This window comes from Narcine bancroftii, chromosome 3 (genome assembly GCF_036971445.1).
Source record: "Narcine bancroftii isolate sNarBan1 chromosome 3, sNarBan1.hap1, whole genome shotgun sequence".
Taxonomy (NCBI): domain Eukaryota; kingdom Metazoa; phylum Chordata; class Chondrichthyes; order Torpediniformes; family Narcinidae; genus Narcine; species Narcine bancroftii.
In genome coordinates, this window is record NC_091471.1 from 94,321,605 (window position 1) to 94,346,996 (window position 25,392).

Sequence of the window (25,392 nt, forward strand, 5' to 3'; positions counted from 1 at the left end):
AAAAATGTATTATGTCAACCTGGAAATTGGAAGATAATTTGAAAATACAACAATGGTATATAGAAATGAATAAATGTATTCCATTAGAAAAAATAACATATAGTTTAAGAAATAATATTGAAATATTCGAACAAGTATGGGAGCCTTACATTAAATACAATAGCGAAAACCTACCGGGGACAAACATTACCTAAGTTGATGGAAGGAGAAGGAAAGAAAAGAATGGACTCTGTAGAATTTCTGGTATATTTTTGATGAATGACAACATTGTCTGACTGAATTAATGCAACCTAGATTGTATACCTAAAATGGATGAGAGGGGGGGGGTGGCTTGGGAGGAGGGAGGGGGGGGAGAAAAAGTCACTGTAAATGTGTGAAAAAGAAAAAGTGTATATCATGGCTATTGTGATTTATGGTGTGAAAAATAAAAAATATAAAAAAAAAGAGTTGCCAGCTTGTAGTGCACTCAATGCTTTCCCCAGCCTCTGTAAGAGGAAAGTCTAGTCCCTCCTGCTCCTCCAGGTTTAAATTTTGGAAATCTAATCTGGTCAGAGCTCATTCATTCGATTAGAATCCACAACCAATTCAGATTTATATAGTCCTTCATAAAATTCTCTGAAGGTCTCATTAATTTCCTTTGGTTTATATGAGATATGGCCATTCCCTATTTGCATTGCATTGATTGTTATAGAGGCTTGTTCTGCCCTTAACTGCCAGGCGAGGACTTTGTGAGCTCTTTCCCTCAGCTCATAATACTTTTGCCTTAACCTCGTAAGGGTCTTCTCCATACTATACATCTGAAGAATATTGTATTCCAATTTCTTGTTAGTAAGAGCTCAATAGTGGTCCTCTAAGCCTGATTTCTGAAAATCCTTTTCTAATTGGGTAATGTCTTTTTCCAATTACTCCTTCTTCCTCATACAATTTTTCTTGACCGTCTGTGCACCCAATTTTCTGGCCCTTCAAGTATCTTTGTGTACCCAATTATCTGGCATTAAGGGGGGTCCCATAGAAAGAATTTATCTGTAGTTTATGATGCTCCCAATCAGTTAAATGCATCTCTTGGAGGAAGGCCAGATCTATCTCCATCTTTTTAATGTGTGCCAAGACCCTTTTTCATTTCACTAACCCATTTAAGCATTAACATTGAAGATAGCACTTTACACTTTTAGGCATTACACCAGTGCTCCCTCCATTTCCACTGCCACACCCTCAGATTCAATCTATTACCATCTGCCCATTGCTCCACTCCATCCAAGCTGCGACAGGCCCTGGGGGAATAAAAGGATGCCACAAATCCATTTGCCCACAATACCACAGCATACATACCCACTCGCAACCATATCTCTCCAAATAATAAAAGGGAACACATACCCCACACATATCATACATGAGTCTTAGCCACCCTCTGTTCACACCTCTTCCAGTCACTCTCCTCCTCTCACCGCCATAACTCCTTACCATGCGGTCACCATGACTCTCCATTTTCACCCTCAGCACCTTACACCCATCTCAGAATGCCCAGACCCTTACATATAACATCTTTTATCTTTCCTGTACTTTGTCCACCGCAATCAAACATTTATTAAGATCTTCTTTCATAGCTGTAATTTCTCCACACACATCTGATATTTTACTTTTCATATCCACAAGTTGTTCATCAACATTTTGAAAACCAGTGGTTATATAAGTCATAATATTTTCATTCTGTTTTGTTAACCTCTCAAACATTGTAACCACATCAGGTCCAGGTGAAGGATTAGAAGTAGGTGAAGTAACAGATTTAAAAGGAGAAGCCATTTTTGTAGTTCTGGGCTATCTTCCATTGCATCAGCTGCCATCAATAACAACTCTTGATCTTCTTCATCCAAATATTCAATTTGTTCTTCTTCCTCATCTTCAGGTACCAAAATATCCTCTCTAGTCACCATGCTGTGTGTTTGAACCCTATCCAACATCGGGCTGATGAAAGAGCAGGTCCCCCCGCAGCACGAAATCGATCCAGGACCTCATGGAAATGTGATATTGGGTGCATGCTCATTGGGACCATTGCGTAATAGCGGGCATTCACAGGCACGGTACTTACAGCGCTATCTCATCAACTGCCCTGCCCAACCCCGCTCGACTCACCCTCCCCCAGCCACACTGATGGCGCTGCTTCCACAGGCGTCGTGGCTGACGTTGGCACCATCTCTGATCAGTCGGATCCCCGGAGATGTCAATCTTCTTTCAAGTTGATCCAGGATCATCCTCTGTGGCTTGGGTTCCATGCCTAATTGATCCTGTTGCTTCTTCTGCTCGGTAGGCCCAGAATTTTCACTTTTTCCAACAACTTTAATGACTAATTTCTTCTGCTCCTGACCTTTTCCTTTCTTCATTTCTAGCAGCACCAACACTTAATAATACATCTAATGAATTTTTTAACTTTTAAACAGTTTACATAACTCGGGTATTAATCAGTCCTTCCAGGGAGAGACAGAACCCATGTCTACGCCATCTTGCTATGCTCCCCTTTTTTTTCAGTCGAGTAGAAGAATCAGTATCTGGGTGGGATATGCAAAATAATTTGTTTATGCAAAAAATTGATTCTTTGGAAAATCAAAGAATGTAAAGAAAGTTGGACTTTCAGAGGACTTTGAAGGTCAAGACCCTACGAAATTTTTTCGTAAATGGATTCCAGAAATATTAGGGGCGGAAGCATTTCCTGATGGATTGGAATTGGATAGGGCTCATCGAGCGTTAAGAAGAAAACCTTTTCCAGGCCAATCTCCAAGAGCAGTTTCAATTGGATGTTTAAGATATCAAGATCGGGAAACGATTTTGGATCTTGCGGTGCAGAAAGCCAGAATTGATCAGAATCCAATAATGGTTCAAGGTAGTAGAGTTTTTTTTAATGCGGATTTAAGTCAGGAGGTTATACAGTGATGTAAGGAGTTTAATCAAGCTAAGACGGTGTTGTGGAAGAAGGGTTACAGGTCGACATTTAGATATCCAGCTGTTCTGAAAGTGTTTTATGGGTCATCTCAGTTTCAATTTTTTGAGAAAGCTCAAGATGCTGTAAATTTTGCTAATTCTTTACCAGATAATAGCTGAGTTTTGATCTTTCCAAGAAGCCAGCATCAACGTTCCTGAAGTCAAGAATGGAAATGAGAGTGAATTGCAGAGGATGGAGATGTTACAGCTGATTGATGTGATGGAAGACATGAAAAAGCAGACTGGACAATAAGTTTATAATTTAAAAAAAAAATTTTTTAGAAGTCCCACCGGGGAGAGGCAGATGAGCCACTGAATTCGAAGTCATCTGCTATTAGTGGTATTGACCACACCCAGTCAATGAGGGGAGTACTGCTTAGCAATTTTGGAGTGAGGAGGGGAATGTTTGTGATTGTATTTGATTGTTAAGTTAGTAAGTAGTTGGGGGGGGAGTTTTTGTTGTTTTTTTCTTTGTTTTTGGGGGATTTCTACTAGTTTGGATGTGAAAAAGGCTTTTGATAGGGTTGAGTGGAAATTTCTATTTAAGGTTTTAGAAAAATTTCAATTTGGACCGATCTTTACTACTTGGGTTAAAGCTTTCTATACTAATCCTACAGCACAAATAATGACGAATGGTTTGATTTCATCGGCTTTTACACTATCTTGATCAACTGGACAAGGGTGTCCTCTTTCATCAGCATTGTTTGCTTTGGTAATAGAACCCTTAGCTTAAGCTATTAGGCAAAATTTGGACATTAAAGGTATTAAAGTAGGTGAACAAGAGTATAAGATTAATTTGTTTGCTGATGATGTTTTAATATATCTAACATATCCTAAAGAATCTTTGAGGGTGCTGCAAAATTTATTGCATCAATATGGCATATTGTCAGGTTAATAGGTTAATTGGGAGAATAGTGAAATATTGCTGATATCAAATGAGGATTAATCAGATTGTACTCAGATTACTAAATTTAAATGGTCTGATAGGATTAAATATTTATGAGTTATAGTTAATAAAAATTATCAGGACTTATATCTTTTGAATTAGATTAAAACCTTTGTTGAATAAGATTAAAATTGATTTACAGAAATGGAAAGATTTGCCATTAACTTTAATTGGGAGAGTAAATTGTATAAAAATGAATATTTATCCTCATATACAATATCTTTTTCAATCTATTCCATGTGGGATTCCGAAGAATTTTAAAAAAGAATTAAATAAAGTAATTCAATTAGTTTTATGGAAGGGTAAACTATCTAAGGTTTATATGCATAAATTAATGTGGCAGTATGATTGGGGAGGACTTCAATTACCACATTTTCAAAATTATTATGAAGCAGCACAGTTGAAATTCATTAATAGGTTGTTTGATGTTCGACAATCATCAGTCTGGGCTGGATCAAATTTTTGAAAAAAGAAATGTGTCAATTTATTTATAAATGGAATCCCTTATTGTTACAAAAATATAATTTACCAGTATTAAGACATATACTGGATATTTGTATAAGCAGGATCAACTTATAGGCTCTAAAGTGAAAATTTCGATTAAATCACCGTTGTATCAGAATAAACTAATTCCATTTTCCTTAAATAATCCTTATTGAAAAATTGGAAACTGAAAGGAATTAGTATTATACAAGATTGTTTTGAGGCAGGTAAATTTTCTACATTTAATAGATTACAAGAGAAATTTGGTATTTCTGCAAATTTTATTTTTGCTTATTATCAAGTTCGAGATTTTTTGCGAACACAATTTGGTAAGGATTTAATTTTACCAAGTCAACTTAAGTTTGAGATTTTAATGGTTGACAAGGGAACAAAAGGATTTATATCGGATATGTATAGGTTGTTGCAAGAAAAGGTGGATAAAGTTGGGCTATATAGAACAAAAGAGAAATGGGAGAAAGATTTAGATATTGAATTGTCTTGGGAGGGATGGTCAAATATGTGTATTGATAGTGTTACAAAATTAATTAATGTGAGATATAGTATGGTTAATTATAATTTTATTCATCAATTATATTTGACTCCTGAGAAGTTGAAGAAATATGGATTTAGTTTAACAGATCTGTGTTTTCGATGTGGAGAAAAGACAAGTACTTTTATGCATTGTGTATGGACATGTAAGAAAGTTAATTTCTTTTGGGAAAAGGATATTAGATTTTTGAGAGATTTATTTACAATCGATTTACAAATGGATCCAATGATGTGTTTATTGGGTTATAGGAATGCTGTTACTTTGGGATTGGTTGTTAAGCCACAGTTGGCATTTTTGCGGTTAGAGTTAGCGGTTGCAAGAAAATGGATGGCGATAACTTGGAAAAATTATGTGGAATTGAATATACAAAGATGGCATAATGAATTGCAATTGTGTTTATATTTGGATTGTATGGTTATTGATCTTAAGTATGAGTTATGTAAAGAGTTGTCATGTTGATTAATTAATTTTAAATGTATAATTTTTTAAGGCTCCGAGGGGTGGGGAGGAAGTTAAGATGATGTAGTTAGTAGAGGGAGGGAGGGGGTGGGGGATGTTACCATTATTACCATTTTTTTTCCTTTTTTTATATATTGGTATTTGTATCTTGTATTTTCCTTTTTTGTAATATTTTGTAAAATTCTTGAATAAAATTTTCCAAAAAAACACCTATTTTATCATCGTTTTTTTAAAATCAGAAAACAGCCAAAAGCCCATCCTTTATATAACACAGTAATCTAAGTCCTCCCAATCTACCAGTTTTAATAATTTTAAAAATTCTTGTTGCCACTTGGTCCTCCATTTAGTGCTAGCAGGTTATTTATAAACTGACGCGTTTTCTCTTTTTCTGTAAAACATTTTCTTTCCCCCCCGGCAACATAATTTTCAAGGTAGTGGGATGACGTAGAACACAATCATAGTCCTTTTGCTTTGCCGATCGCTTAACCGGTTCAAAGTCTTTACACTTCTTGAGCAGAGCTGCACTAATATCTGGATAAAAGAACACTCTTGACCCCTGTACTCCAAGGGAGCTCCCCTCTGAATTGCCCCTTTGGCTGCCACCCCTAATATTTTCTCACGACCTTCAAAATATTTTAACTTTATAAGGATTGACTGGGGTCTTTGTCCCAGTCCTGGCTTAGGGATTGGGGCTCTAAAGGCTCTTTCTATTTTAATGGGGGTTCCCAGCACCTCCTTTCCTAGTACTTCAGGGATCCCATTTAGTTAGGAACTCTGTAAGATTCCTTCTCCTCGGAGTCTTCTTTCAATCCCACTATTTTAATGTTGCAGCATTTTGTGAAGTCCTCCAGGAAGTCTAGCTTCCCCCATACCTCATCCTTTTCTTTAAGGAGACCTTTAATTTCTTGCTCCATTGTGGTAATTCTATCCTCCCCTGCCCCCAATCTCTCCTCTATCTCTGTCACCCTGCCTGTTAAATTCACCAGGTCTCCCTCCATCCTGTCTAAATTTTCTGACGTCTCTGACCCTTCAGTCCACTACCTTCTCCAACCTATTTTCCATTTGGGTCAGAGTCTGTAAAATGTCCCTTAAGGAGGGCTCCGGGCCCTCCTCCTCCATTTTCTGTTGCAGCCTGGCCTTCTGGCCTCATGGCTGGGTCCCTCACACACTCAACCACCTCCATTGCCGCCATCACATTCACCCTCATCTCCGACTCGACGGTCCTCACAATTACTGTCCTGGTTGACCTCCTCCGCATCTTCGTCGGAGCTCACTATTCCCGAACTCACATTGGCTCCACTCGAACCCACTGCTCCCCGACTTGACACACCGTCAGTGGACCCCAGCTATCAGGGAGACCGCTGCGTGGTGTGTGAAACCGTGAGCTGCAATGGAGAGGCAGCTGTCTTCCCTCGCTCCTGCTCACCCACTCCAAGGTTTTTACTGCCCTCACTGCTGCTCGGGACCATTCCTCTGCTCTGGGCACCACCTGCTTGTGGAACTCCTGTTGATGCTGAGGTCGGGGGGAGGGGTTTGTGTCATCCTTGATGGTTCTCGGGTCGGCCATTTCTCCAACACGAGGCTCCTCCACTTGCCTCGGTTCCTTGTCGGGCTGCCTGTTTCCTTGATGTATTTTCTTTTTTTTTGTTGATTGAAGTTTCTTCATTCTCGTATTCAGATAGGATTTTTTTTCCCTTTTTTGTCCTGGATTTTAAATTTTTAATGCTGTTTTCTGGTCTTGGTCTGGGAGCTCTTAACATCTGCAACTTCCTAGCTTCTCCCCATCACGTAACCCCCAAATATGTCCACCTTAGCTTCAACCAGTTTTTTCCATACTTATGAGAAAGAAAGGACACAATCTTCGTCCCAGAATGGAACAAAATGACAAAGACAATTCCCTTTGGACAACCACCTCCGCTTGGTATGCAGCAGCTGCATCTGGAAATGTTCGCCACTTTCTTCACTCAGCTGCTGGAAGGCGATGTGATTTTATAGAGTTTACAGACTTTATGACAATTGAAAATGAAGCATTTAAATGTCCTCCTAATTTTTTAGCCACTAAGTACTCCTTATGAATGATGCAATGAACAGTAAAGGCTGAAGTTATAACATTTATCAGGCATGTGATGAGCACTCTGTATCATCCCTTCATTTAAGTAGCATAATCAGTTGCACAGACAACTATGTATCAAATGAAATAGTATTCTTGTTTATGTATTTCTTAATTTCGAAAATAGTCAGCCCACTTTTTTCAATCCTTCTGGCAAACATCTCTTCCATCTGTGTGCTTCCATTCCAGAATGTGGCAGAGGCCATGAGAAGAACATCATTCTCTTGCAGACTGGATTCCTCTAATTGTAAAGAGAATTTCTTGGATTGTATTGAAAGAAATGACTAATTGTTTTTCAATGGCCCTTGTCCTCTCATCAATTATTCCTGAAACAGTGGAATTGCCTGAAAGTAATCCAAAGGTTTGTCTTTCTTCTCTTTATGTACGGACTCTAAATGTTGCGTCAGCTTGCATGGCCTCATGCTTTCATTTGAAAATGTATTCAAACAAATCAAACACATGGACAAATAAGAGTTTGGCAGAAATTTGATGACACCATATGGTAAGTATTTCACCAAACACTGGTGACACTTGTTTTTTTTTTGCTGTGGAGCTCATGGGTAAAATTATTTCTGAAAGTTATAAAATTAACCACTGTATTACACTACAAAAACACTTCTTACAAGGGTTAGCTCAAAAGTTGGCTTAAATTTTATGGAAAATAATGAACAATACATGCTTCCTTCAATAAAAGCTAGCAGAAGGAGACATACATTCACTCCCCATCATGAACATTCAAAGCAAAATGAAGGTGCTTTCAGACATGAGAAATAGGGAGCAAAGCAGTTCAGCCTGCAGGCTTGTTTCCTGGAATTGAAGGCAATAGAACAAAAGAGGAAAACTCACTGGAAGGTCAAAGCTAGTTCCATGTCAGTCAAACACAATCATAGTGAAAGCAAGGAATGTATCTAGATCATTCTAGGCTGTCTCCAAATGCCTCCAACCTTGAAAAAAAATCTCACTTTGCTTGACAACCATCCAGCAAAGCCCGGCAGCTAAGTCCTTTCCATCCCCAAAATGTGTTTAATCCATTCAGTTTCCATGCTCCTCTACACACTTTGGGCCTCCCTTTATTAAAGATTTCAGTCTGTGATCCCCCTTAATGTGCTTGGCTCCAGGAGGTCCATATGGCCCCATTGAGAATGGCTGCCCTATACCATCTATTTAAGTCTCATTTGCACACATACTAACCATGCTATCTACACAATCATCCAGATCATTAATATAAATGCCGAATAAGAGAAGATGGAGTGCCAATCCCTGCAGCGCACCACTTGTCAAAGGCTTTCAGTTTGACAAACACCATTCATCACCACCTTCTGTCTCCTACCTCCAAGCCATTTTTATACCCATGGGCCAGCTTGACCTGGATCTCTTATGATCTAACCTTCTGGGCCAATCTACCATGTACTCACACAGACTCACTTCAGCAGTCACATTTCCTTCCTGGCTACTTTCTTCTGTTGCCATCTTGTTCCATGCAGCTTCCAATTCCATTTCCAGCCTCCCAGTTTGGCCCTACCAGGATGATCCCATTGCAGCCGCCTCTACATTGGAGAGAATGGACACAGACTGGGAAATCATTTCATGGAGTGAAATATGAAAGTCTGCAAATGCTGTGATTGTAGTAAAAACACACCAAAATGCTGGAGGAACTCAGCCAGTCTTTCGGCATTTATAAGAGACAAAAATATTTTGCCAACATTTCAGCCCTGAGCCCTTCATCAAGGAATGTGCAAAGAATAAACAAAATAGGCTAAAATCATGAAATCTCAGGATATTGGCTGGGGGAGGAGTCCAGACCAACAAAAAGTGTTAATTGGATATGATAAGGGGAGCGGTGAGAATTGGTTTTGTCTGTGCAAAAGGAGACAGGGAAAAGGGAGAGAGACAGAGCTGGGGGAAGGCGATGGGGGAAGAAGTGGTGGGGGAAGGGTGTTTCATTGAGCACTTCCACTCTGTCTGCTCCAATAATGGGGACCTCCCAGTGGCCAACCATTTCAATTCCACACCCCATTCCCTCACCAACATGTATGTCTGTGGCCTCATGCAATACCAAACCAAGGTCACCTGCAAATTGGAGGAACAACACCTAATATTTTGTCTGGACACTCTCCAATCAGATGCCATTAACATCAACTTCTCCTGTTTCCATTTGGCCCCTCCTCGTCTCTTCCTCTTTCAACCAAAATTATCACCAATATCCTTTGCAACTTAGCCACCATCATTAAATCACATAAAATCACTTGGTGGGATATTTGACTCCACCTTTAAGTTTGACAAATAAGTCAATGCAGTTGTAAAAGCTAGCTTTTTCCAGCTCTGCACTATTGACAAAATCAAATCTTTGCTGTTACTGAAAGACCTCAAGTTATCCAAGCCCTCATTTACTCTGATTAGCCTACTCTAACTCTCTTTACAGTCAGTAATCATTATCCTGGCTGCAGCAGCAAGACTCCTGATAGGAGCAAAGAAAAGGGACCACGTCACCCCTATTCTTCAATGGTTGCCAGCACGTCTCAGGATAGATATTAAATTGTCCAGATTGTTTACAAAGCCCTTAATGGACTTCTCTTCTCTTACATCACTAACACCCTACTCCACTTTAAGACTCCTCAGATCAGCTGTTATGAGCCCAGATGACCCCAAACCCAGCAACAATAGATATTCACCAAGACAAATGGTTACTTAAACAAAAATTGCTTTTAATTATCTTTCAACATGACAATAGAGTCAAACTTTAACTTATCATTATTGACTTAACCTAACTTAACCCCCTTCTAATTCTAAGCGCACATGTATGTAATGCGTATGTAAGTTCAGAAAAATCCTTTGGTTCACAGTCCAATCTCACTTCTCATTCCTCCAAGTTCATTGGTTGCAGGCAATTCTTATACTGTGCACAGAATTTAACATTTATAAAGTTCACCAAGCTTTGGTGCTTGAAAGGTAAATGGTTACCACTCAGGAAGGTTCTTGTCGGTTTAGAGAGAGATTTGTTGTTCCAAGACATCCACAACTGATTCCTTTTTAATCAGCCATTCCAGTTTCTTGCCAAAGAAACTTGCCCCCTTTAGGGTTCTCCAGATGATAACTGCTTTCTTTCAGGTCACCACAGAATGCCTTTTTGTTTCTCTTATTCTAAGTGAAACATTTGACAGCCAGTCCTCTCTTCTTGCATGAACCCCAAGGGCTTTGACCAGGCTGAACAAAGCACTTATAAACCTGTCTTCCAAATGGGGCATTCCACAGAATTTCCAGCTTGTCCTGTTCCAGTCCCAACTCTTGTTACTGGCTGTAACACTGTAGAAGTGATCTCTCTGTCTCTCTCTCTCTCTGTCTCTCTCTCTCTCTCTCTCTCTCTCTCTCTCTCTCTCTCTCTCTCTCTCCCTCCCTCTCTCTCCCTCTTGCACTGAGAGAAAGCCTGTTTGACTCTCTCTGCTTGCAAAATCACATGATCCTCTTAGAACAGCAAGTACCCTTCCAAACAGAAGGCGTCTCCGACAAGCTCTTTCATCTGTTGCCTTTTTGTAAACAACAATCCATTGGTGAAGTCTCTTGGGCACTCTCCAAAGCTCTTGCAAAAGCTGTGGAGCTGATATGTCTAGCATTAGCAGAGCTCCAGTATTTCAAATAAGATCTATTTTAAAGTGTTTGTATGTGATCTACTCTAACAAATCTTTCCCAATTTATCTCTCAAAAACACATCTATATACTCTATCACATAGCCAATTTAGGGTGTGTGGTTGTTCCGTGCTCAAATCACAAACTCAGGGGAGATCGTGCCTCTATTAATCAAAACAACCCCTTCCTTTAACACTTTTAAATCAGCTGTATTTTTATTCACAAGTGTTTTGAAGTGATTGTTGATCGTTACCATGTTGTGTATACAATTCTAAACCTTGAGTAGCCATTTTATACCACACTTTAAAAAGCTGCTTAAGTTAAGATGTAATTTATGATCTGTACAGCACTTTGGCCAACGTGAGTTGCTATATAAATAAACTAAACTCTACTCTTTTGTTATCCCTCATGTTTTTAACACAGCCACTGCATTCAAGGAAATTATTCCCATTTTCCCAGAATGCATGGTCTGAACGGGAATGACGGTGTCATTCCCATTCCAATATTTTACCTCCTAGACCCCAAGTAAATTTCCTGGAACACCTGCAATCTAAAGTGAACTGCAGACATTTTGTGAACAATGGACGAATGAATAGCCTGCATTGATTACACATGTTGCAAGTCCCACCTCTTCAATTACCACACTTCTGGTATGCTGTCTAAGCTCGCTTAAGGAAACGGAGATTTAGAGTTTTGGTCATTCGTATATAAACGACCAATGCCGAGATGTCAGACATTCTTCAGACCGGTAAAACCACACAAATTCTATCTAAAAATTGTTTCCTTTTCTCTAGCTTCTCCATTCAGAGAGCTGCCACCTCTCCCTATCATTTTTCAGATTTATTTTCTCTTCTGCCCTCCCACCCATATCCATCAATGACTTCTGGGAGGTGCTTCTCTTACTGTCTCTTCTTCCCTCTTCCCCCCCACTTTTTTATTCCGGTTGCTGCCTGATTTCTGCTTGTACCTTGAATTGCTCAGGCCCAAAGCATTAGTTATATTCTTTTGCTTCCTATGAATGCTACGTGTTTTGCTGGGTTTCTCCAGCACCATGTAGATTGGGAGATCTCTTTGCAGAGCACCATAATTTGGACTGCAAGACTGAGCCTTAGTTTATATTTATTTGTCAATTCAATTCAATTCTCCCTGGATTCCTAACTGCTCTCTCTGGCCCTTCCACTGTCCCAGCAAAACCCAGCAGTATCCTATCTTCTGAACATGCACATTACAGCCATAGGAACTTAACACTCAATTGAACTATTTTAGATAATCAGCTTTTCCAGTTTGCATTAGAACTGGCCATTTCTGACAAAATATTTCAGCTTGATCCACTGAGGATTTTTCAGCCATTTCTCGTATCCAGATTTCCAGCAAATGCTGTGTTCAATATCACAATTCTGGTATTATATTCACTCTCTTTCTTTCTCTCCCTCTCCCTCTCTCTCCCCTCTCTTTCTCTCCATTTGTATTCATCATTCTCTCTGTTCACCTCCTCCTGACAGAGCAGCTATGATTAATTGGATTTCATCAACCTCACTCAGCTGACATGACCATTCAGTCTCCATTGCCATCCACTTGATCACATGCTTTCTCTTTGATCCTTCTATCCCTCCTCCTTCTTGAAAGCTTAAAACTTGCTTGATTTCTGATTTATTCTACTTCTCATGAAGGATTTTGCTTTCACCCTCCACTTATACTGCCTGATCTGCTGACTATTTCCAGCATTTTCAGTTTTTACTTCTGTATCACTTTTTCTTCATTAACTTCAAAATGCTTCTTTTTAAATGAATGGTTCATGGGAATCAAGTTCCATGAAGATAACAAGGAACTTATTTTTAAAGCCCGGATTTATTGAAGACCTCACCTTTTATTTAAGTCAACAACAAAGGAGCTCTGCTCAAATAGTTTAAAAATGCCACTGCACTCCATCACTGGAATTATTTAATTGGATTATAGACGGAATTTAAAATAATACTGAAATGTGGTTAAATTCAAGATTACATACCCAATTCATTGATCGAAATAAAATAGCATTTGTGAACTTTTATTTCTAATTAGTTAAACAAAAGGGAGATGATCATTGACTTCAAGAGGCTGGTAGATACCACACTCCTGTCCAGCCCTTTCCATATGTTGAAGTGGAAATGGTAGATAGTTTCAAATTCTTTTTTTAAGTTTTTAAAAAAAATTTTCACACTATGAACCATATCAATCAAAATACACACAAACATTTACCTCTTAAATATACACAGTGGCATTTTCTGCCCTTTCCCCCCCCCCTACTTTCCCTCCCTCCTTCCCCCCTCCAAACCCATTAAACATTCAGCATATACAATACAATAAAACCATTAAACAACGTCATCACACAATGAAAATAAACCAGAAAATTGTGTCATCTACTTTTACACACTGGATCAGGTCATTTTGTCTTCTTCTCAATTTATCATTTTAGGGGGTGGAGGTTCACGGTAGGCCCTCTCTGTTGTGTTCCATGTACGGTTCCCAAATTTGTTCAAATAATGTGACTTTTTAAATTATATGTTATTTTTTCAAATGGAATACATTTATCCATTTCTATGTACCATTGCAGTACTCTCAGGCTCTCTTCTGATTTCCAAGTTGACATTATACATTTTTTTGCTACAGCTAAGGCTATCATAATAAATCTTTTTTGCGCTTCATCCAGTTTGAGGCCTAATTCTTTACTTCTTATATTACTTAGAAGAAAGGTCTCTGGATTTTTTGGTATGTTGCTTTTTGTGATTGTATTTAATACCTGATTTAGATCTTCCCAAAACTTTTTCACTTTCTCACATGCCCAAATTGCATATACTGTTGTTCCTGTTTAATTCAGCGAAAACATCTATCTGATAAAGCTGGATCCTATTTATTTAACTTTTGGGGCATGATATATAGCCTGTGTAACCAATTATATTGTATCATGCGTAACCTCGTGTTTATTATATTTTTCATATTTCCAGAGCAGAACTCTTTCCATTTCATTTTTTATCTTTATGTTTAAATCTTTTTCCCACTTTTGTTTGGGTTTATAGCTTATTTCATAATTTTCCTTCTCTTGTAGCTTGATGTACATGTTTGTTATAAATCTTTTAATTATCATAGTGTCTGTAATCACATATTCAAAGCTAGTTCCTTCAGGTAATCTCAGTCTGCTTCCCAATTTGTCCTTTAAGTAGGCTTTTAGTTGATGGTATGCAAACATTGTACCGTGAGTTATTCCATATTTATACTTCATTTGTTCAAATGTTAATAAATTATTTCACAGAAAACAATTTTCTATTCTTTTAAATCCTTTTCTCTCCCATTCCCTAAAGGAAAGGTTATATATTGTGAAAGGGATTAGTTGATTTTGCGTCAATATTAATTTTGGTAGTTGTTAATTTGTTTTTTTCCTTTCTACGTGAATCTTCTTCCATATGTTGAGTAAATGATGCAGTACTGGTGAACTTCTATATTGCACCAGTTTTTCATCCCACTTATAAAGTATATGTTCTGGTAACTTCTCCCCTATTTTATCTAGTTCTATCTTGGTCCAATCTGGTTTTTCTCTTGTATGATAAAAATCTGATAGATACCTTAATTGTGCTGCTCTATAATAATCTTTTAAAGTTTGGTAGCTGCAAACCACCTTGTTTGTACCATTCTGTTAATTTATCTAGCGCTATCTTCGGTTTCCCCCCTTTCCATAAGAATTTCCCTATTATTTTCTCTTTAGTTCGTTGAAGAATTTCTCTGTTAAGGGAATTGGTAACGATTGAAATAGGTATTGTAGCCTTGGGAAGACATTTATTTTAATGCAATTTACCCTGCTTATCAATGTTAGTGGCAATTCTTTCCAATGTTCTAAGTCATCCTGTAATTTCTTCATTAATGGCTAATTAATTTGTATAGGTGGCCTAAATTATTATCTAATCTAATACCTAGATATCGGATTGCTTGTGTTTGCCATTTAAATGGTGATTCTTTTTTAAACTCCGTGTAATCTGCATTATTCATTGGCATCGCTTCACTTTTATTTGCATTGATTTTGTACCCCGATAATTCTCTATATTCCTTCAATTTCTTATGTAGTTATTTTATTGATATTTCTGGTTCTGTTAAGTATACTATGATATCATCTGCAAATAAACTGTTTTATATTCCTTCTCCTTTATTTTTATCCCTTTTATTTTATTTTCTGTTCTTATCAGTTCTGCCAATGGTTCTATTGCTAAAGCGAACAGTGAGGGAGATAGTGGACATCCCTGCCTAGTTGACCTACTTAATTTAAATTGGTTCGATACATATCCATTTACTGTCACCTTCGGCAATGGTCCCTTATATAATGGTCTAACTAGTTAATATATTTTTCTGGTAGGTTGAACCTCTGTAATACTTTGAATAAATAATTCCATTCTACCTTGTCAAAGGCTTTCTCTGCGTCTAAAGCAACAGCCACTGTTGGTATCTTATTTCCTTATACTGCATAGATTAAATTAATGAACTTACAGACATTGCCCATTGTTCGCCTTTTCTTAATAAATCCAGTTTGATCTTGTTTTACTATTTTTGGTACACAGTCGGCCAATCTGTTTGCTAATAGTTTTGCTATTATCTTATACTCTGAATTAAGTAGAGATATTGGTCTATATGATGCTGGTGTTAGTGGATCTTTCCCTGTCTTTGGTATTACTGTAATTATTGCTGTTTTACATGAATCTGGCAAATTTTGTGTTTCTTCTATCTCGTTCATTACTTCCAGGAGAGGAGGAATTAATACCTCTTTAAATGTTTTATAGAATTGTATTGGGAGTCCATCCTCTCTAGGCATTTATTTGATTGTTCAGCAGCTTTTTAAAAAAATATATCTTGTATTTCCTCTATTTCAAATAGTTTTATCAATTTGTTTTGCTCCTCTTCTTGCAATTTTGGTAGTTCAATTTTAGCTAAAAACTCATCTGTTTTGTCTTCTTTCCCCTCGTTCTCAGTTCAGTATAATTATTCATAGAATTCCTTAAAGGTTTCACTGAGCTCTGTTGGGTTATATGTAATTTGTTTGTTCTTTTTCCTTGGTGCCAATACAATTCTTTTAGCTTGTTCTGTTTTAAGTTGCCAGGCTAGTATTTTGTGTGTTTTTTTCTCCTAGCTTGTAATACTTTTGCTTTATTTTCATTATGTTCTTCTCCACCTTATATGTTTGTAGTGTTTTGTATTTTCTTTTTGTCCACCAATTCTCTTCTTTTTGTTGTATCTTCCCTTGTTGCTAGTTCTTTTTCTGTTCTTACTATTTCCCTTTCCAACTGTTCTATTTCCCAATTGTAGTCCTTTTTCATCTTAGTTACATAACTTACTACCTGCCCTCTAATGAAGGCTTTCATTCCATCCCATAATATAAATTTGTCTTTCACTGATTCCGTATTTATTTCAAAGTACATTTTAATTTGGCATTTAATAAATTCTCTAAATTCCTGTCTTTTAAGTAGCATGGAGTTTAATCTCCATCTATATGTTCTTGGTGGGATGTCCTCCAGTTCTATTGCTAATAACAGGGGTGAATGATCAGATAGCAATCTATCTTTATATTCTGTTTTCCTAACTCTCCCTTGGATATGGGCTGACAACAGGAACAAGTCAATCCTTGAGTATGTTTTAAGTGTACTCGAATAATATGAGTATTCCTTCTTCTTTGGGTGTTGCCTCCTCCATATATCCAAAAGTTTCATTTCCTGCATTGATTTAACCATAAATTTGACTACTTTGTTCTTTTTGCTAGTCTTTTGTCCAGTTTTATCCACCTTTGGGTAGATAGTTTCAAGTTTTTAGGAGTAAATATTTCCAATGACCTGAACTGAACCAACCTCATGAATGTGATTGTCAAGAAGCCACACAAACATCTCTACTTACTTCAGGGATGAAGGAAGTTTGGCACATCCCCTATGTCCCTCAGTAACTACAGTTTCAGTTGATTGTCACAGTATACCTGGTAGAGTGAGAAGACTTTCTGTGAAAAGACTAACATATTAACTTGAATATTCATATATTCTTGGAGAACAAGTGTTGGAGTTATTATGAAAAAAAAAAGATAAATTAGTAGAAAGCAAGAGAAGCATTATAGCACTGTTGTGGGGTTCATGAAGGCTGTGGGAAATAAATTGTCTTTAAGCCTGTCGATGTGCAATTTCACAGTCTTGTTCCTTTCCCCCTCTGGTCAATATCTGAATGTGGTGAAATTAGCTCAAAACATTGTATATACTTCCCTCTCCTCGTTGAACTCCATCTATATCTCCCACTGCCTTGGAAAGGCAATCAACATAATGAAGAACCCATCACATCTTGAATTTTGTCTCTTTATCCTCCTCCCATCAGGAAGAAGGCTCGAGAGTGTGAAATCATGCACCAACAATCTTAAATACATTTTGCATAGCAGCCATCAGGCTCATGAATGAATCCCACAACAGTGTTCCCGTTTTACCTTGCTCTGTATGAATTGATGTTTTTTTCATTGCAACTCTAGACTCTATAATGTTGCCTTTGTTCTTCTACTTTACATTGCTGTATAGCTGTCACCCTTCTTTCTTTGGCTTGGCTTCGCGGACGAAGATTTATGGAGGGGGTAAAAAGTCCACGTCAGCTGCAGGCTCGTTTGTGGCTGACAAGTCCGATGCGGGGCAGGCAGACACGATTGCAGCGGTTGCAAGGGAAAATTGGTTGGTTGGGGTTGGGTGTTGGGTTTTTCCTCCTTTGCCTTTTGTCAGTGAGGTGGGCTCTGCGGTCTTCTTCAAAGGAGGTTGCTGCCCGCCAAACTGTGAGGCGCCAAGATGCACGGTTTGAGGCGTTATCAGCCCACTGGCGGTGGTCAATGTGGCAGGCACCAAGAGATTACTTTAGGCAGTCCTTGTACCTTTTCATTGGTGCACCTCTGTCACGGTGCCCAGTGGAGAGCTCGCCATATAACACGATCTTGGGAAGGCGATCTTGGGAACACGATCTTGGGAAAGCTGTCACCCTACTCACGGAAGAACCCTACTAAGTGTACCAGATATATTGTGACAAATAAACAAACTTACACCTAAATAAAATGTTTAACTTCATTGTTTATGTGATCAGTATAACGTCTAGAATTGTGACTGTCCTGCATTGATTGAGGGCTAAAATAAACTATCAACGACAATTTTGGAAAATGAAAAAAATCAAAATGAGTACTGAAATTACAAAATTGTGCCTTCAGTCCCAGAATAAAACGAATCTGTCATGTGAACAGATCATCTATAACCATTATAATTTAGCACGAAAATGTGCAAACTGCTACCCAATTTCGACAATGAACATGGATTAAACAATAATCCATGAAATTACAATGCACGGAGTACAATCGTTTCCGCTATATCTTCAACAGTTGCACCTTGTTGTCATATAAGGAGCCATAAAATTTGTTTTGAGAAGATAATTTTAAATATTGTATTTTTCAAACTTTGATCTGTACCCTTTGATTTCACTCTACAATCAGACCAAAAAAAAAATCAAAGAGCTGATCAGTGGAAGTGTTAACATTTCGGTTATTATGTTGACACAGATATGCTTTGAGATTACAATTATAGCGGTTTGCACATGACATCATAGTTTACAAAGGGAAAAATTACAACAGACACCTGTTGTGGGGTCGTTGATACTTGTTTGGGGTAATTTATCACTCTTGTTTAATACAAAATACAATGAAGTGAGAAATCCCTGCCTCGCTGAAGCATCGACGCTTTGATTCGTGCGCACACGCACCCTCATAAAATAGCGTTGTGATCTGTCTTCATTTTCTGTTGGAAGGTCTATTCTTGACAAGGTGTGACTTATTTTGTCAGGATATATATTTTACCAAGGCGGATAGGACCTATTTGGTTGGCAATGGAACCAAAAAAAAACACTTGACATGCCTTTAAGTTTTAAAGGGGACTCTTAAAAAAAATACTCATTGGGTAGATTATATTTAGAAAGTACACGAATTCCATTTCTTCACTTTATGATATTGGGATTCTATTCAATATTGTGTTACCTTATACGCACGTTGCTTTTCCAATTTAAAATCATTTCCTGATCAGCAGTATGAAATCTGGATAATATCCTCATTCAATTTTGAAAAAAAAGGACGCTAAAAATGCAACTTAATTCCTCCCAGTCAGAAAGGGAAGGCGCACAGCTTTGATTTTTTATAAACGTGATTAAAGTTGTACATCCCCCCCACCCCATCTCCGACAGCCGTATTTACCATTGAAGTTTGCTTCCAAAATCACATAGCGGTGGTGATGGCACTAATGTGGGGAGGATGGGGGAGGGGTGTTTTACGGATTTATGCCTTAATGTGTCTGGGCAGGTACAAGTCTCGGGTAACGCCTCCACTCCTACCTTATCTTGCACCTGTTCCACGTAATGCTTTGACATCAAGCAGTACCTAGTATATCAAACTGCCCGATGTTTATATAAAATTCATGTCTTAAACAAGGGAATTAAGCCGAAATTATCTCCCTCCTTGGGCAAAAGGTAAGAAGCGAAATCGTTTAATTGCTATTCAGCACCAAATCTTGGAACCGAGATTTTGTGCACGGCACACAGTCACATTCGCCGATCTTTTAATTGTACTGCCAGTGGTTTGAACATTGTGTAAAAGATCGTGGCTGCCCTTGAAAGTAAATAAATGAAAAACTTTGGCGATCTGAATGAGCCGAATTTATGAGCACATGCCCCGAGGGCTTATTTACATACGGTATGTATATAAACAGTCGGCTAATCGGATCCGTTTTCTTCACAGCATCAAACTGGAATATGTTACTCCAAGCGCTTTTAGAAAATAGATAGAACAAGAGGACTGAGTAAAAAGCGGGAACATCATCAGAAATGTAATCGTTTCACTTTTTAATTGCTTTTTTTTAATATATTCTATTTTAGCATTGGACCGTTTCCTTGGTTGTGATCAACGGCTCGCTATGGCCCCATTAGCCGAAATCGGGAGCTACTTGGGCGGTCTGGATGGTGGGAATGTGGCGGCCCCTTTCTTTCTTCCTCCCGTGGACGCCCCGGTCCTTCTCAGCGACCACCTCGCTCAAACCGAGAGCAGGCTGTCTCGTAGCACCACCACGGATTTAATGCATTTGCAAGGGATTTTGCGAAGGAGGCAGTTGTACTGCAGGACTGGCTTTCACTTGGAGATCCTTCCAGGTGGAACAGTGCAGGGCACCAGGCGAGACCACAGCCGATTCGGTAGGTTGGCCTCGTTGAACAGTAAAACAATCGCACAGCTCAGCCCTTCTCGCGAAAAGAAGAACTTTAGATAGGTAACCAAGCAGAGCGACCCTGAAATATCCTAATGCCATTTCAACTCTTACTCTGCTCACAGTCAGATCCAGGCTGCTCCGGATCGCTGTGATTTTGAGGTGCCTGGACCATATATAGTTCCTGCTATTAGAGCCTTTCGGTTCATGCATCATGCTGCAATAATGGTCTTTGAAATAGACTTATTTTGTGATGCCTACAAATTTGTTGAGTCCCAATATTTAGACCACGTTTCCGAGTATATTCTGTCAGCATGACATCAGATATTTCTCGGCGTTCTTTTAAACTTCTACCTTTCTTTGGTCCCTTCTTACTGATGCGGTTAAAATAGAAGCCAAATCCTTCTTCTTGTCACATTCAATACCTCGGACTCACGCGTAACTTTAAAGAGTTTAACAATCACTTATTCGCTTCAGGTTTATTTGAGACGACGTGGACATAATTCAGAATTGTCAGATTCCTATTAACACCTACTCAATTGCCTGTCTGCAGTTCGATACGATCTAGTCACTATGGAACTTTCAATCTTTCAAGAAATTCATTACATGAAACGCGCCGAGTCTATTTCTCGAATTTGTATCTGGTGTGGACTTCCACAAACCACCATGGCCCCACCGAGCCTCCTTTGTCCAACTTTTTGAGATTGTAACCATTTTTCCGCAGTATGCTCTGCAGAGGCTCTCTCCCGGCGGTCGGAATTCACTCCGCTTCCTTTCTCCGACTTGGCAGGCACATCACACGCATCCAAGTGTCAAAGGCACGATTGCAATTTGGCTCTTCTCCAGCCCAGTTGAATCTGGAAGCAGTGCGGGCAGCAATTCTGAAACCTGGACATTTCTAATACTCTTCCGGCAAATGCCATCTGATGAAAACGTTCTAAAATTAAACTCCAATTGGGCTGATCCTCTCGTATTATCAGGAAATGAAATGGGACAATGGCCAAAGCACTTTCGCCTTCTGGCATGCACCTGCGGAAATTCCAGAGATTGCACGACAATTTACGTTTCGAAACGCACGTCTAATTCAACACAAATTTAAGTTAGTCCGAGTGCCCAATAACATTCCATACCACCGCAGTATTTTGTCGGGCGCGGAGCTAAGGCGAACATTTAATTCTGTAGTTTATTCACATCTTTTTTTTTAAATGCAGAGTTTTAATGCATTTTCGCCCTGTTTATAGGGATCCTGGAGTTTATCAGCATAGCTGTAGGGTTGGTCAGCATTAGAGGAGTGGATAGTGGTCTGTACCTGGCAATGAACGACAAAGGAGAATTGTATGGCTCGGTAAGTAAATGACTCTAAAGCTAATATTCGAAATACCACCCTCTCGTTTCCATACTGTGGCTGCTGATGGACCTTGAAATACTGTTCTAATGTAAATACATGGAAGAAGTTGAGAGCGATGTTAAAATCCATACGATCTGACAAGTTATTCTATAGCTTGATTGTTTTATACATCAATTTGAATTAAGTAGATACTAGTGCAATACTCCTTTACTTTTAAGACAAAGCAACTTGTGCTGTTTTATCCAACATTGCAAAAATATGAAATCTGCATTTGGTCATTTTAAAAACGAAATGTTTATTTCCCTTTGCTTTTTTCCAATATCTGTTAACTTCTGGCAAATTTTGCGAATGTATAATTTTTTGATCGACTTAAGGTAACCTGACATGCAATTATTCCTTAATTCTGATATAGTTACCACAGAGAAAAGGTGGAGAGCAATATGAATATCTGCCTGCAAGCTTTAGTTTTCGTTGTTGCTCAGAAACAATTAACAGAATATTTTGACAAATGTACTGCATATATTTTCAATCTGGTTGTCAGGAGACAAGGTTTGCACTTCATTGCTGTATAATATTACTTGAGCAATCTTACGCAGATGGTAACCAGAAATGGTCTTGAAAGCAAAATTACCACTTTAATGCTACAGGGACATTTTAGGCTCGAGATGGGCAATGTTTACTGTGAAGAGGATGCATCACTTATATATGAAACCAATGCTGATATTGTCTCTGTATTTAGGAAAATACTTTCAATTATACTGAATAATTCCAATTATTGCCAAATCATTATAAAATTTAAATTGAATATACCCTCATTAGTAGAGTATTCATGAAGGGCTTATTAATAAAATTACACAAATTTTACAATTATATTTTCTCTTCTGGAAGTATTCTTGTACTACGAATAAAATAACTTACACAAAATTTGTCACATTCAAATAGAAAACTTGCTGAAAAATAGGTATAAGAATGATAAACATTGTTTAATTCATCGCAGTATTGATGCAATATAACATTAACACTATATAAATAATGTGCATAGGAAATTATTTTGGGCTCCAAGATTTTGATTTATGAACAACATTTTCTTGTAATGGAATCGAATTCCAGTAGGTGGTGTCTAAATCGCAAAATATCTGTAAAGCAATATAAACAATTAGGAATATTTTTGAATTTGAAGTTTTAAAAATATAGTTTTCATTCAATTTAAGTAATTCAGCATCAATCAATACAATTTAAAATGAAAAAAAAAACAGGAATAAAATTGGAAAAAAAGTAGCCTTGTTGACCTAACATAGTTGTAACATTTTGGTTAGGTTTGTAAGAAGAATGGACGAATTATTATAAGTAGATTGAACATTTTATCAGTCAGGTTGAGTGAAGATTGCCACAAAAACATGAAATTAATCAAAACCATATTAATAATTCCATTGATTATAAAGTAAAATCAGGTTAGTTTTCTTTGAAAATAAAAAAAAAACTACAGATGTTGGAATTCTGAAATAAAAATTGTTCATAAGTCAGTTTCTTTTGTTGTGGGTGGGTTCAAATTGTCACAGCACGGCAGCCACCAGGTCTGCTATAGTTTAAATGGAAAGGTTTATTAGGGCATTAGGTCAGTAATTCAGCCTGGCTAGTGTCATCCATATCCTCAGAACAAATACAACAAATTGGATTAACTCCTTTATGAGCATGCTTTCCTCTGGTTTATACTTGGTCCCTGTGATCCAACATAGGCACACATTATACCCACACACATACATCCCTAATGAGCTTAATGATCTTTGTGGGGAAGGAGGATGGGGGGAGGGCGGTGTGGGATATCCTGTCTGAGACATCCTCCAAGACCCATTGATGTAGAGAATGCCCACATGTGCCTCTATCACTAAATTCACTTCACTAAGACCATCTGTGTGGTCATAATTTGTACTTCTGTGCCTGCAAGCAAGTGTACGTTTAAATAAATATCTAATATTCTGAATCATTTTGTTATCTAAGCACGAAATTCATCAAGCTACATAGATCAAGTGTTTAGCTCCTGAATATATAAATAATCCATATTTTAATCTACTATTTATTTGCAGTGAGTGATCCTTTATTATCTGTCTTTTCCTTTTAGGATAAACTGACAGCAGAGTGCATCTTTAGAGAACAGTTCGAAGAAAATTGGTATAACACATATTCTTCCAATTTATATAAACACAATGATACAGGGCGGCGATATTTTGTGGCACTCAATAAAGATGGATCTCAAAGAGATGGCAGTAGATCCAAAAGACATCAGAAGTTTACACATTTTCTGCCAAGACCTGTGGATCCAGAGAAAGTACCTGAACTCTATAAAGATATATTAGGTTATAGTTGAAACAATTCAACTTCTGAAGAAGAAGAATTATTTACTCTGTTAAATACAGAAACACGAGCTTCCTATGGCTGCAAATGGTTGAGAGGGTGGTTTGTAAAGGATGTGGCCTTAGTTTCATCAAATGAGGAGCACTTCTGATGTGTAATCAACTAGTCAGGATATTTGCATCCATATGCTAGGAGTTCAAAACTTACGGATATCAATAACACTATATATTGCAGCAGGCAATGGGAATTGGTATGTGTCGATTGTAGACGTTGCTATATGATGCTGCCGGTGCCATTTTTTGCTGAGAAATTAAATTGACAGAATAGTGCTGGAAAAACATTCCTTTGTGTAACTCTTGGACTTGATGGAGAAAGGAAAAAAAGTCAACCTAAAATATCTACAATGAAGACTGCTATTGAACTTTTCACTGTGACTGCAGAGTATCAGAACAGTGAGTGTTTCTGTAATTTATAGCACAATAGTGTGGCCTCTATCATTAATGTTGCCCTGAACTTAAACTCACATTATCTCAGACAGGAGTCTTTACATGTCTTGAGATGGATGTATTTATACAAATCCAAATTGCATATATTTATTTTATAAAATTATTTATGAAGCAGAGTTTATTTTTACTGAGAAATGTACAGGTAAGGTAAAAAAAAATACACAAAATTAACTGTGTCAATGTTAACTCAGAGAGTTTTCAGAATGTATCTTGAAACAATAGGTACTACCATGGATTTCCTTGTCATGGAGCATTCTTTTTTAATCTATAATCTATATGTAGCTGGCCCTTGACTGTGCTGTGAGAGAACATCGATTTCTTTTTTGTTTCATAGGGATTTGTTTCCATTTCTGTACTGAATGCAGGACACATTCAAAGGGAATTAAAGCATTGAAAATCATTTACAGACACCGAGTCTTTTTTCATTTAGGATCTAATCCTGAGAGAACAATTTTTTTTATCATCAGTGCTTTAGGTTTTAATGACACAATAAATTTTTGATATATTATCTGACCTGAAGAAAACAGAATGTTTATTTTATAGTTAAGTTTGAAATAATATTTTGGTCTACACTGTTTTCCCTGTTCTTTGCTTATTCCTCGAAGAAGGGCTTAGGCCTGAAACGGCGGTACCTGTACGTCTTTACGTCCTATGGACTTTCTGTGTGTTTGCACTACAATCACAGCACCGGCAGACTTTTATGTTTCACTCCCTAAATTATCGAGTCGTGTAAGTGAAATAAATCTCCAACATCACTCTTTACTGAGAAAAAAAAATTATCAGA

At 37.8% G+C, this 25,392-nt stretch overlaps 1 protein-coding gene across 1 annotated transcript; it reads left to right on the top strand.

Moving 5' to 3' along the window:
- Positions 1-20,117: 20,117 nt before the first annotated feature.
- LOC138756170 (fibroblast growth factor 9-like) lies at positions 20,118-24,314 on the top strand. Its single transcript, XM_069922795.1, has 3 exons — positions 20,118-20,391; positions 21,644-21,747; positions 23,870-24,314. The coding sequence occupies exons 1-3, from the start codon at positions 20,118-20,120 to the stop codon at positions 24,113-24,115; spliced, it is 624 nt and encodes a 207-aa protein (XP_069778896.1). The 3' UTR covers positions 24,116-24,314.
- The last annotated feature ends 1,078 nt before the right edge of the window (positions 24,315-25,392 follow it).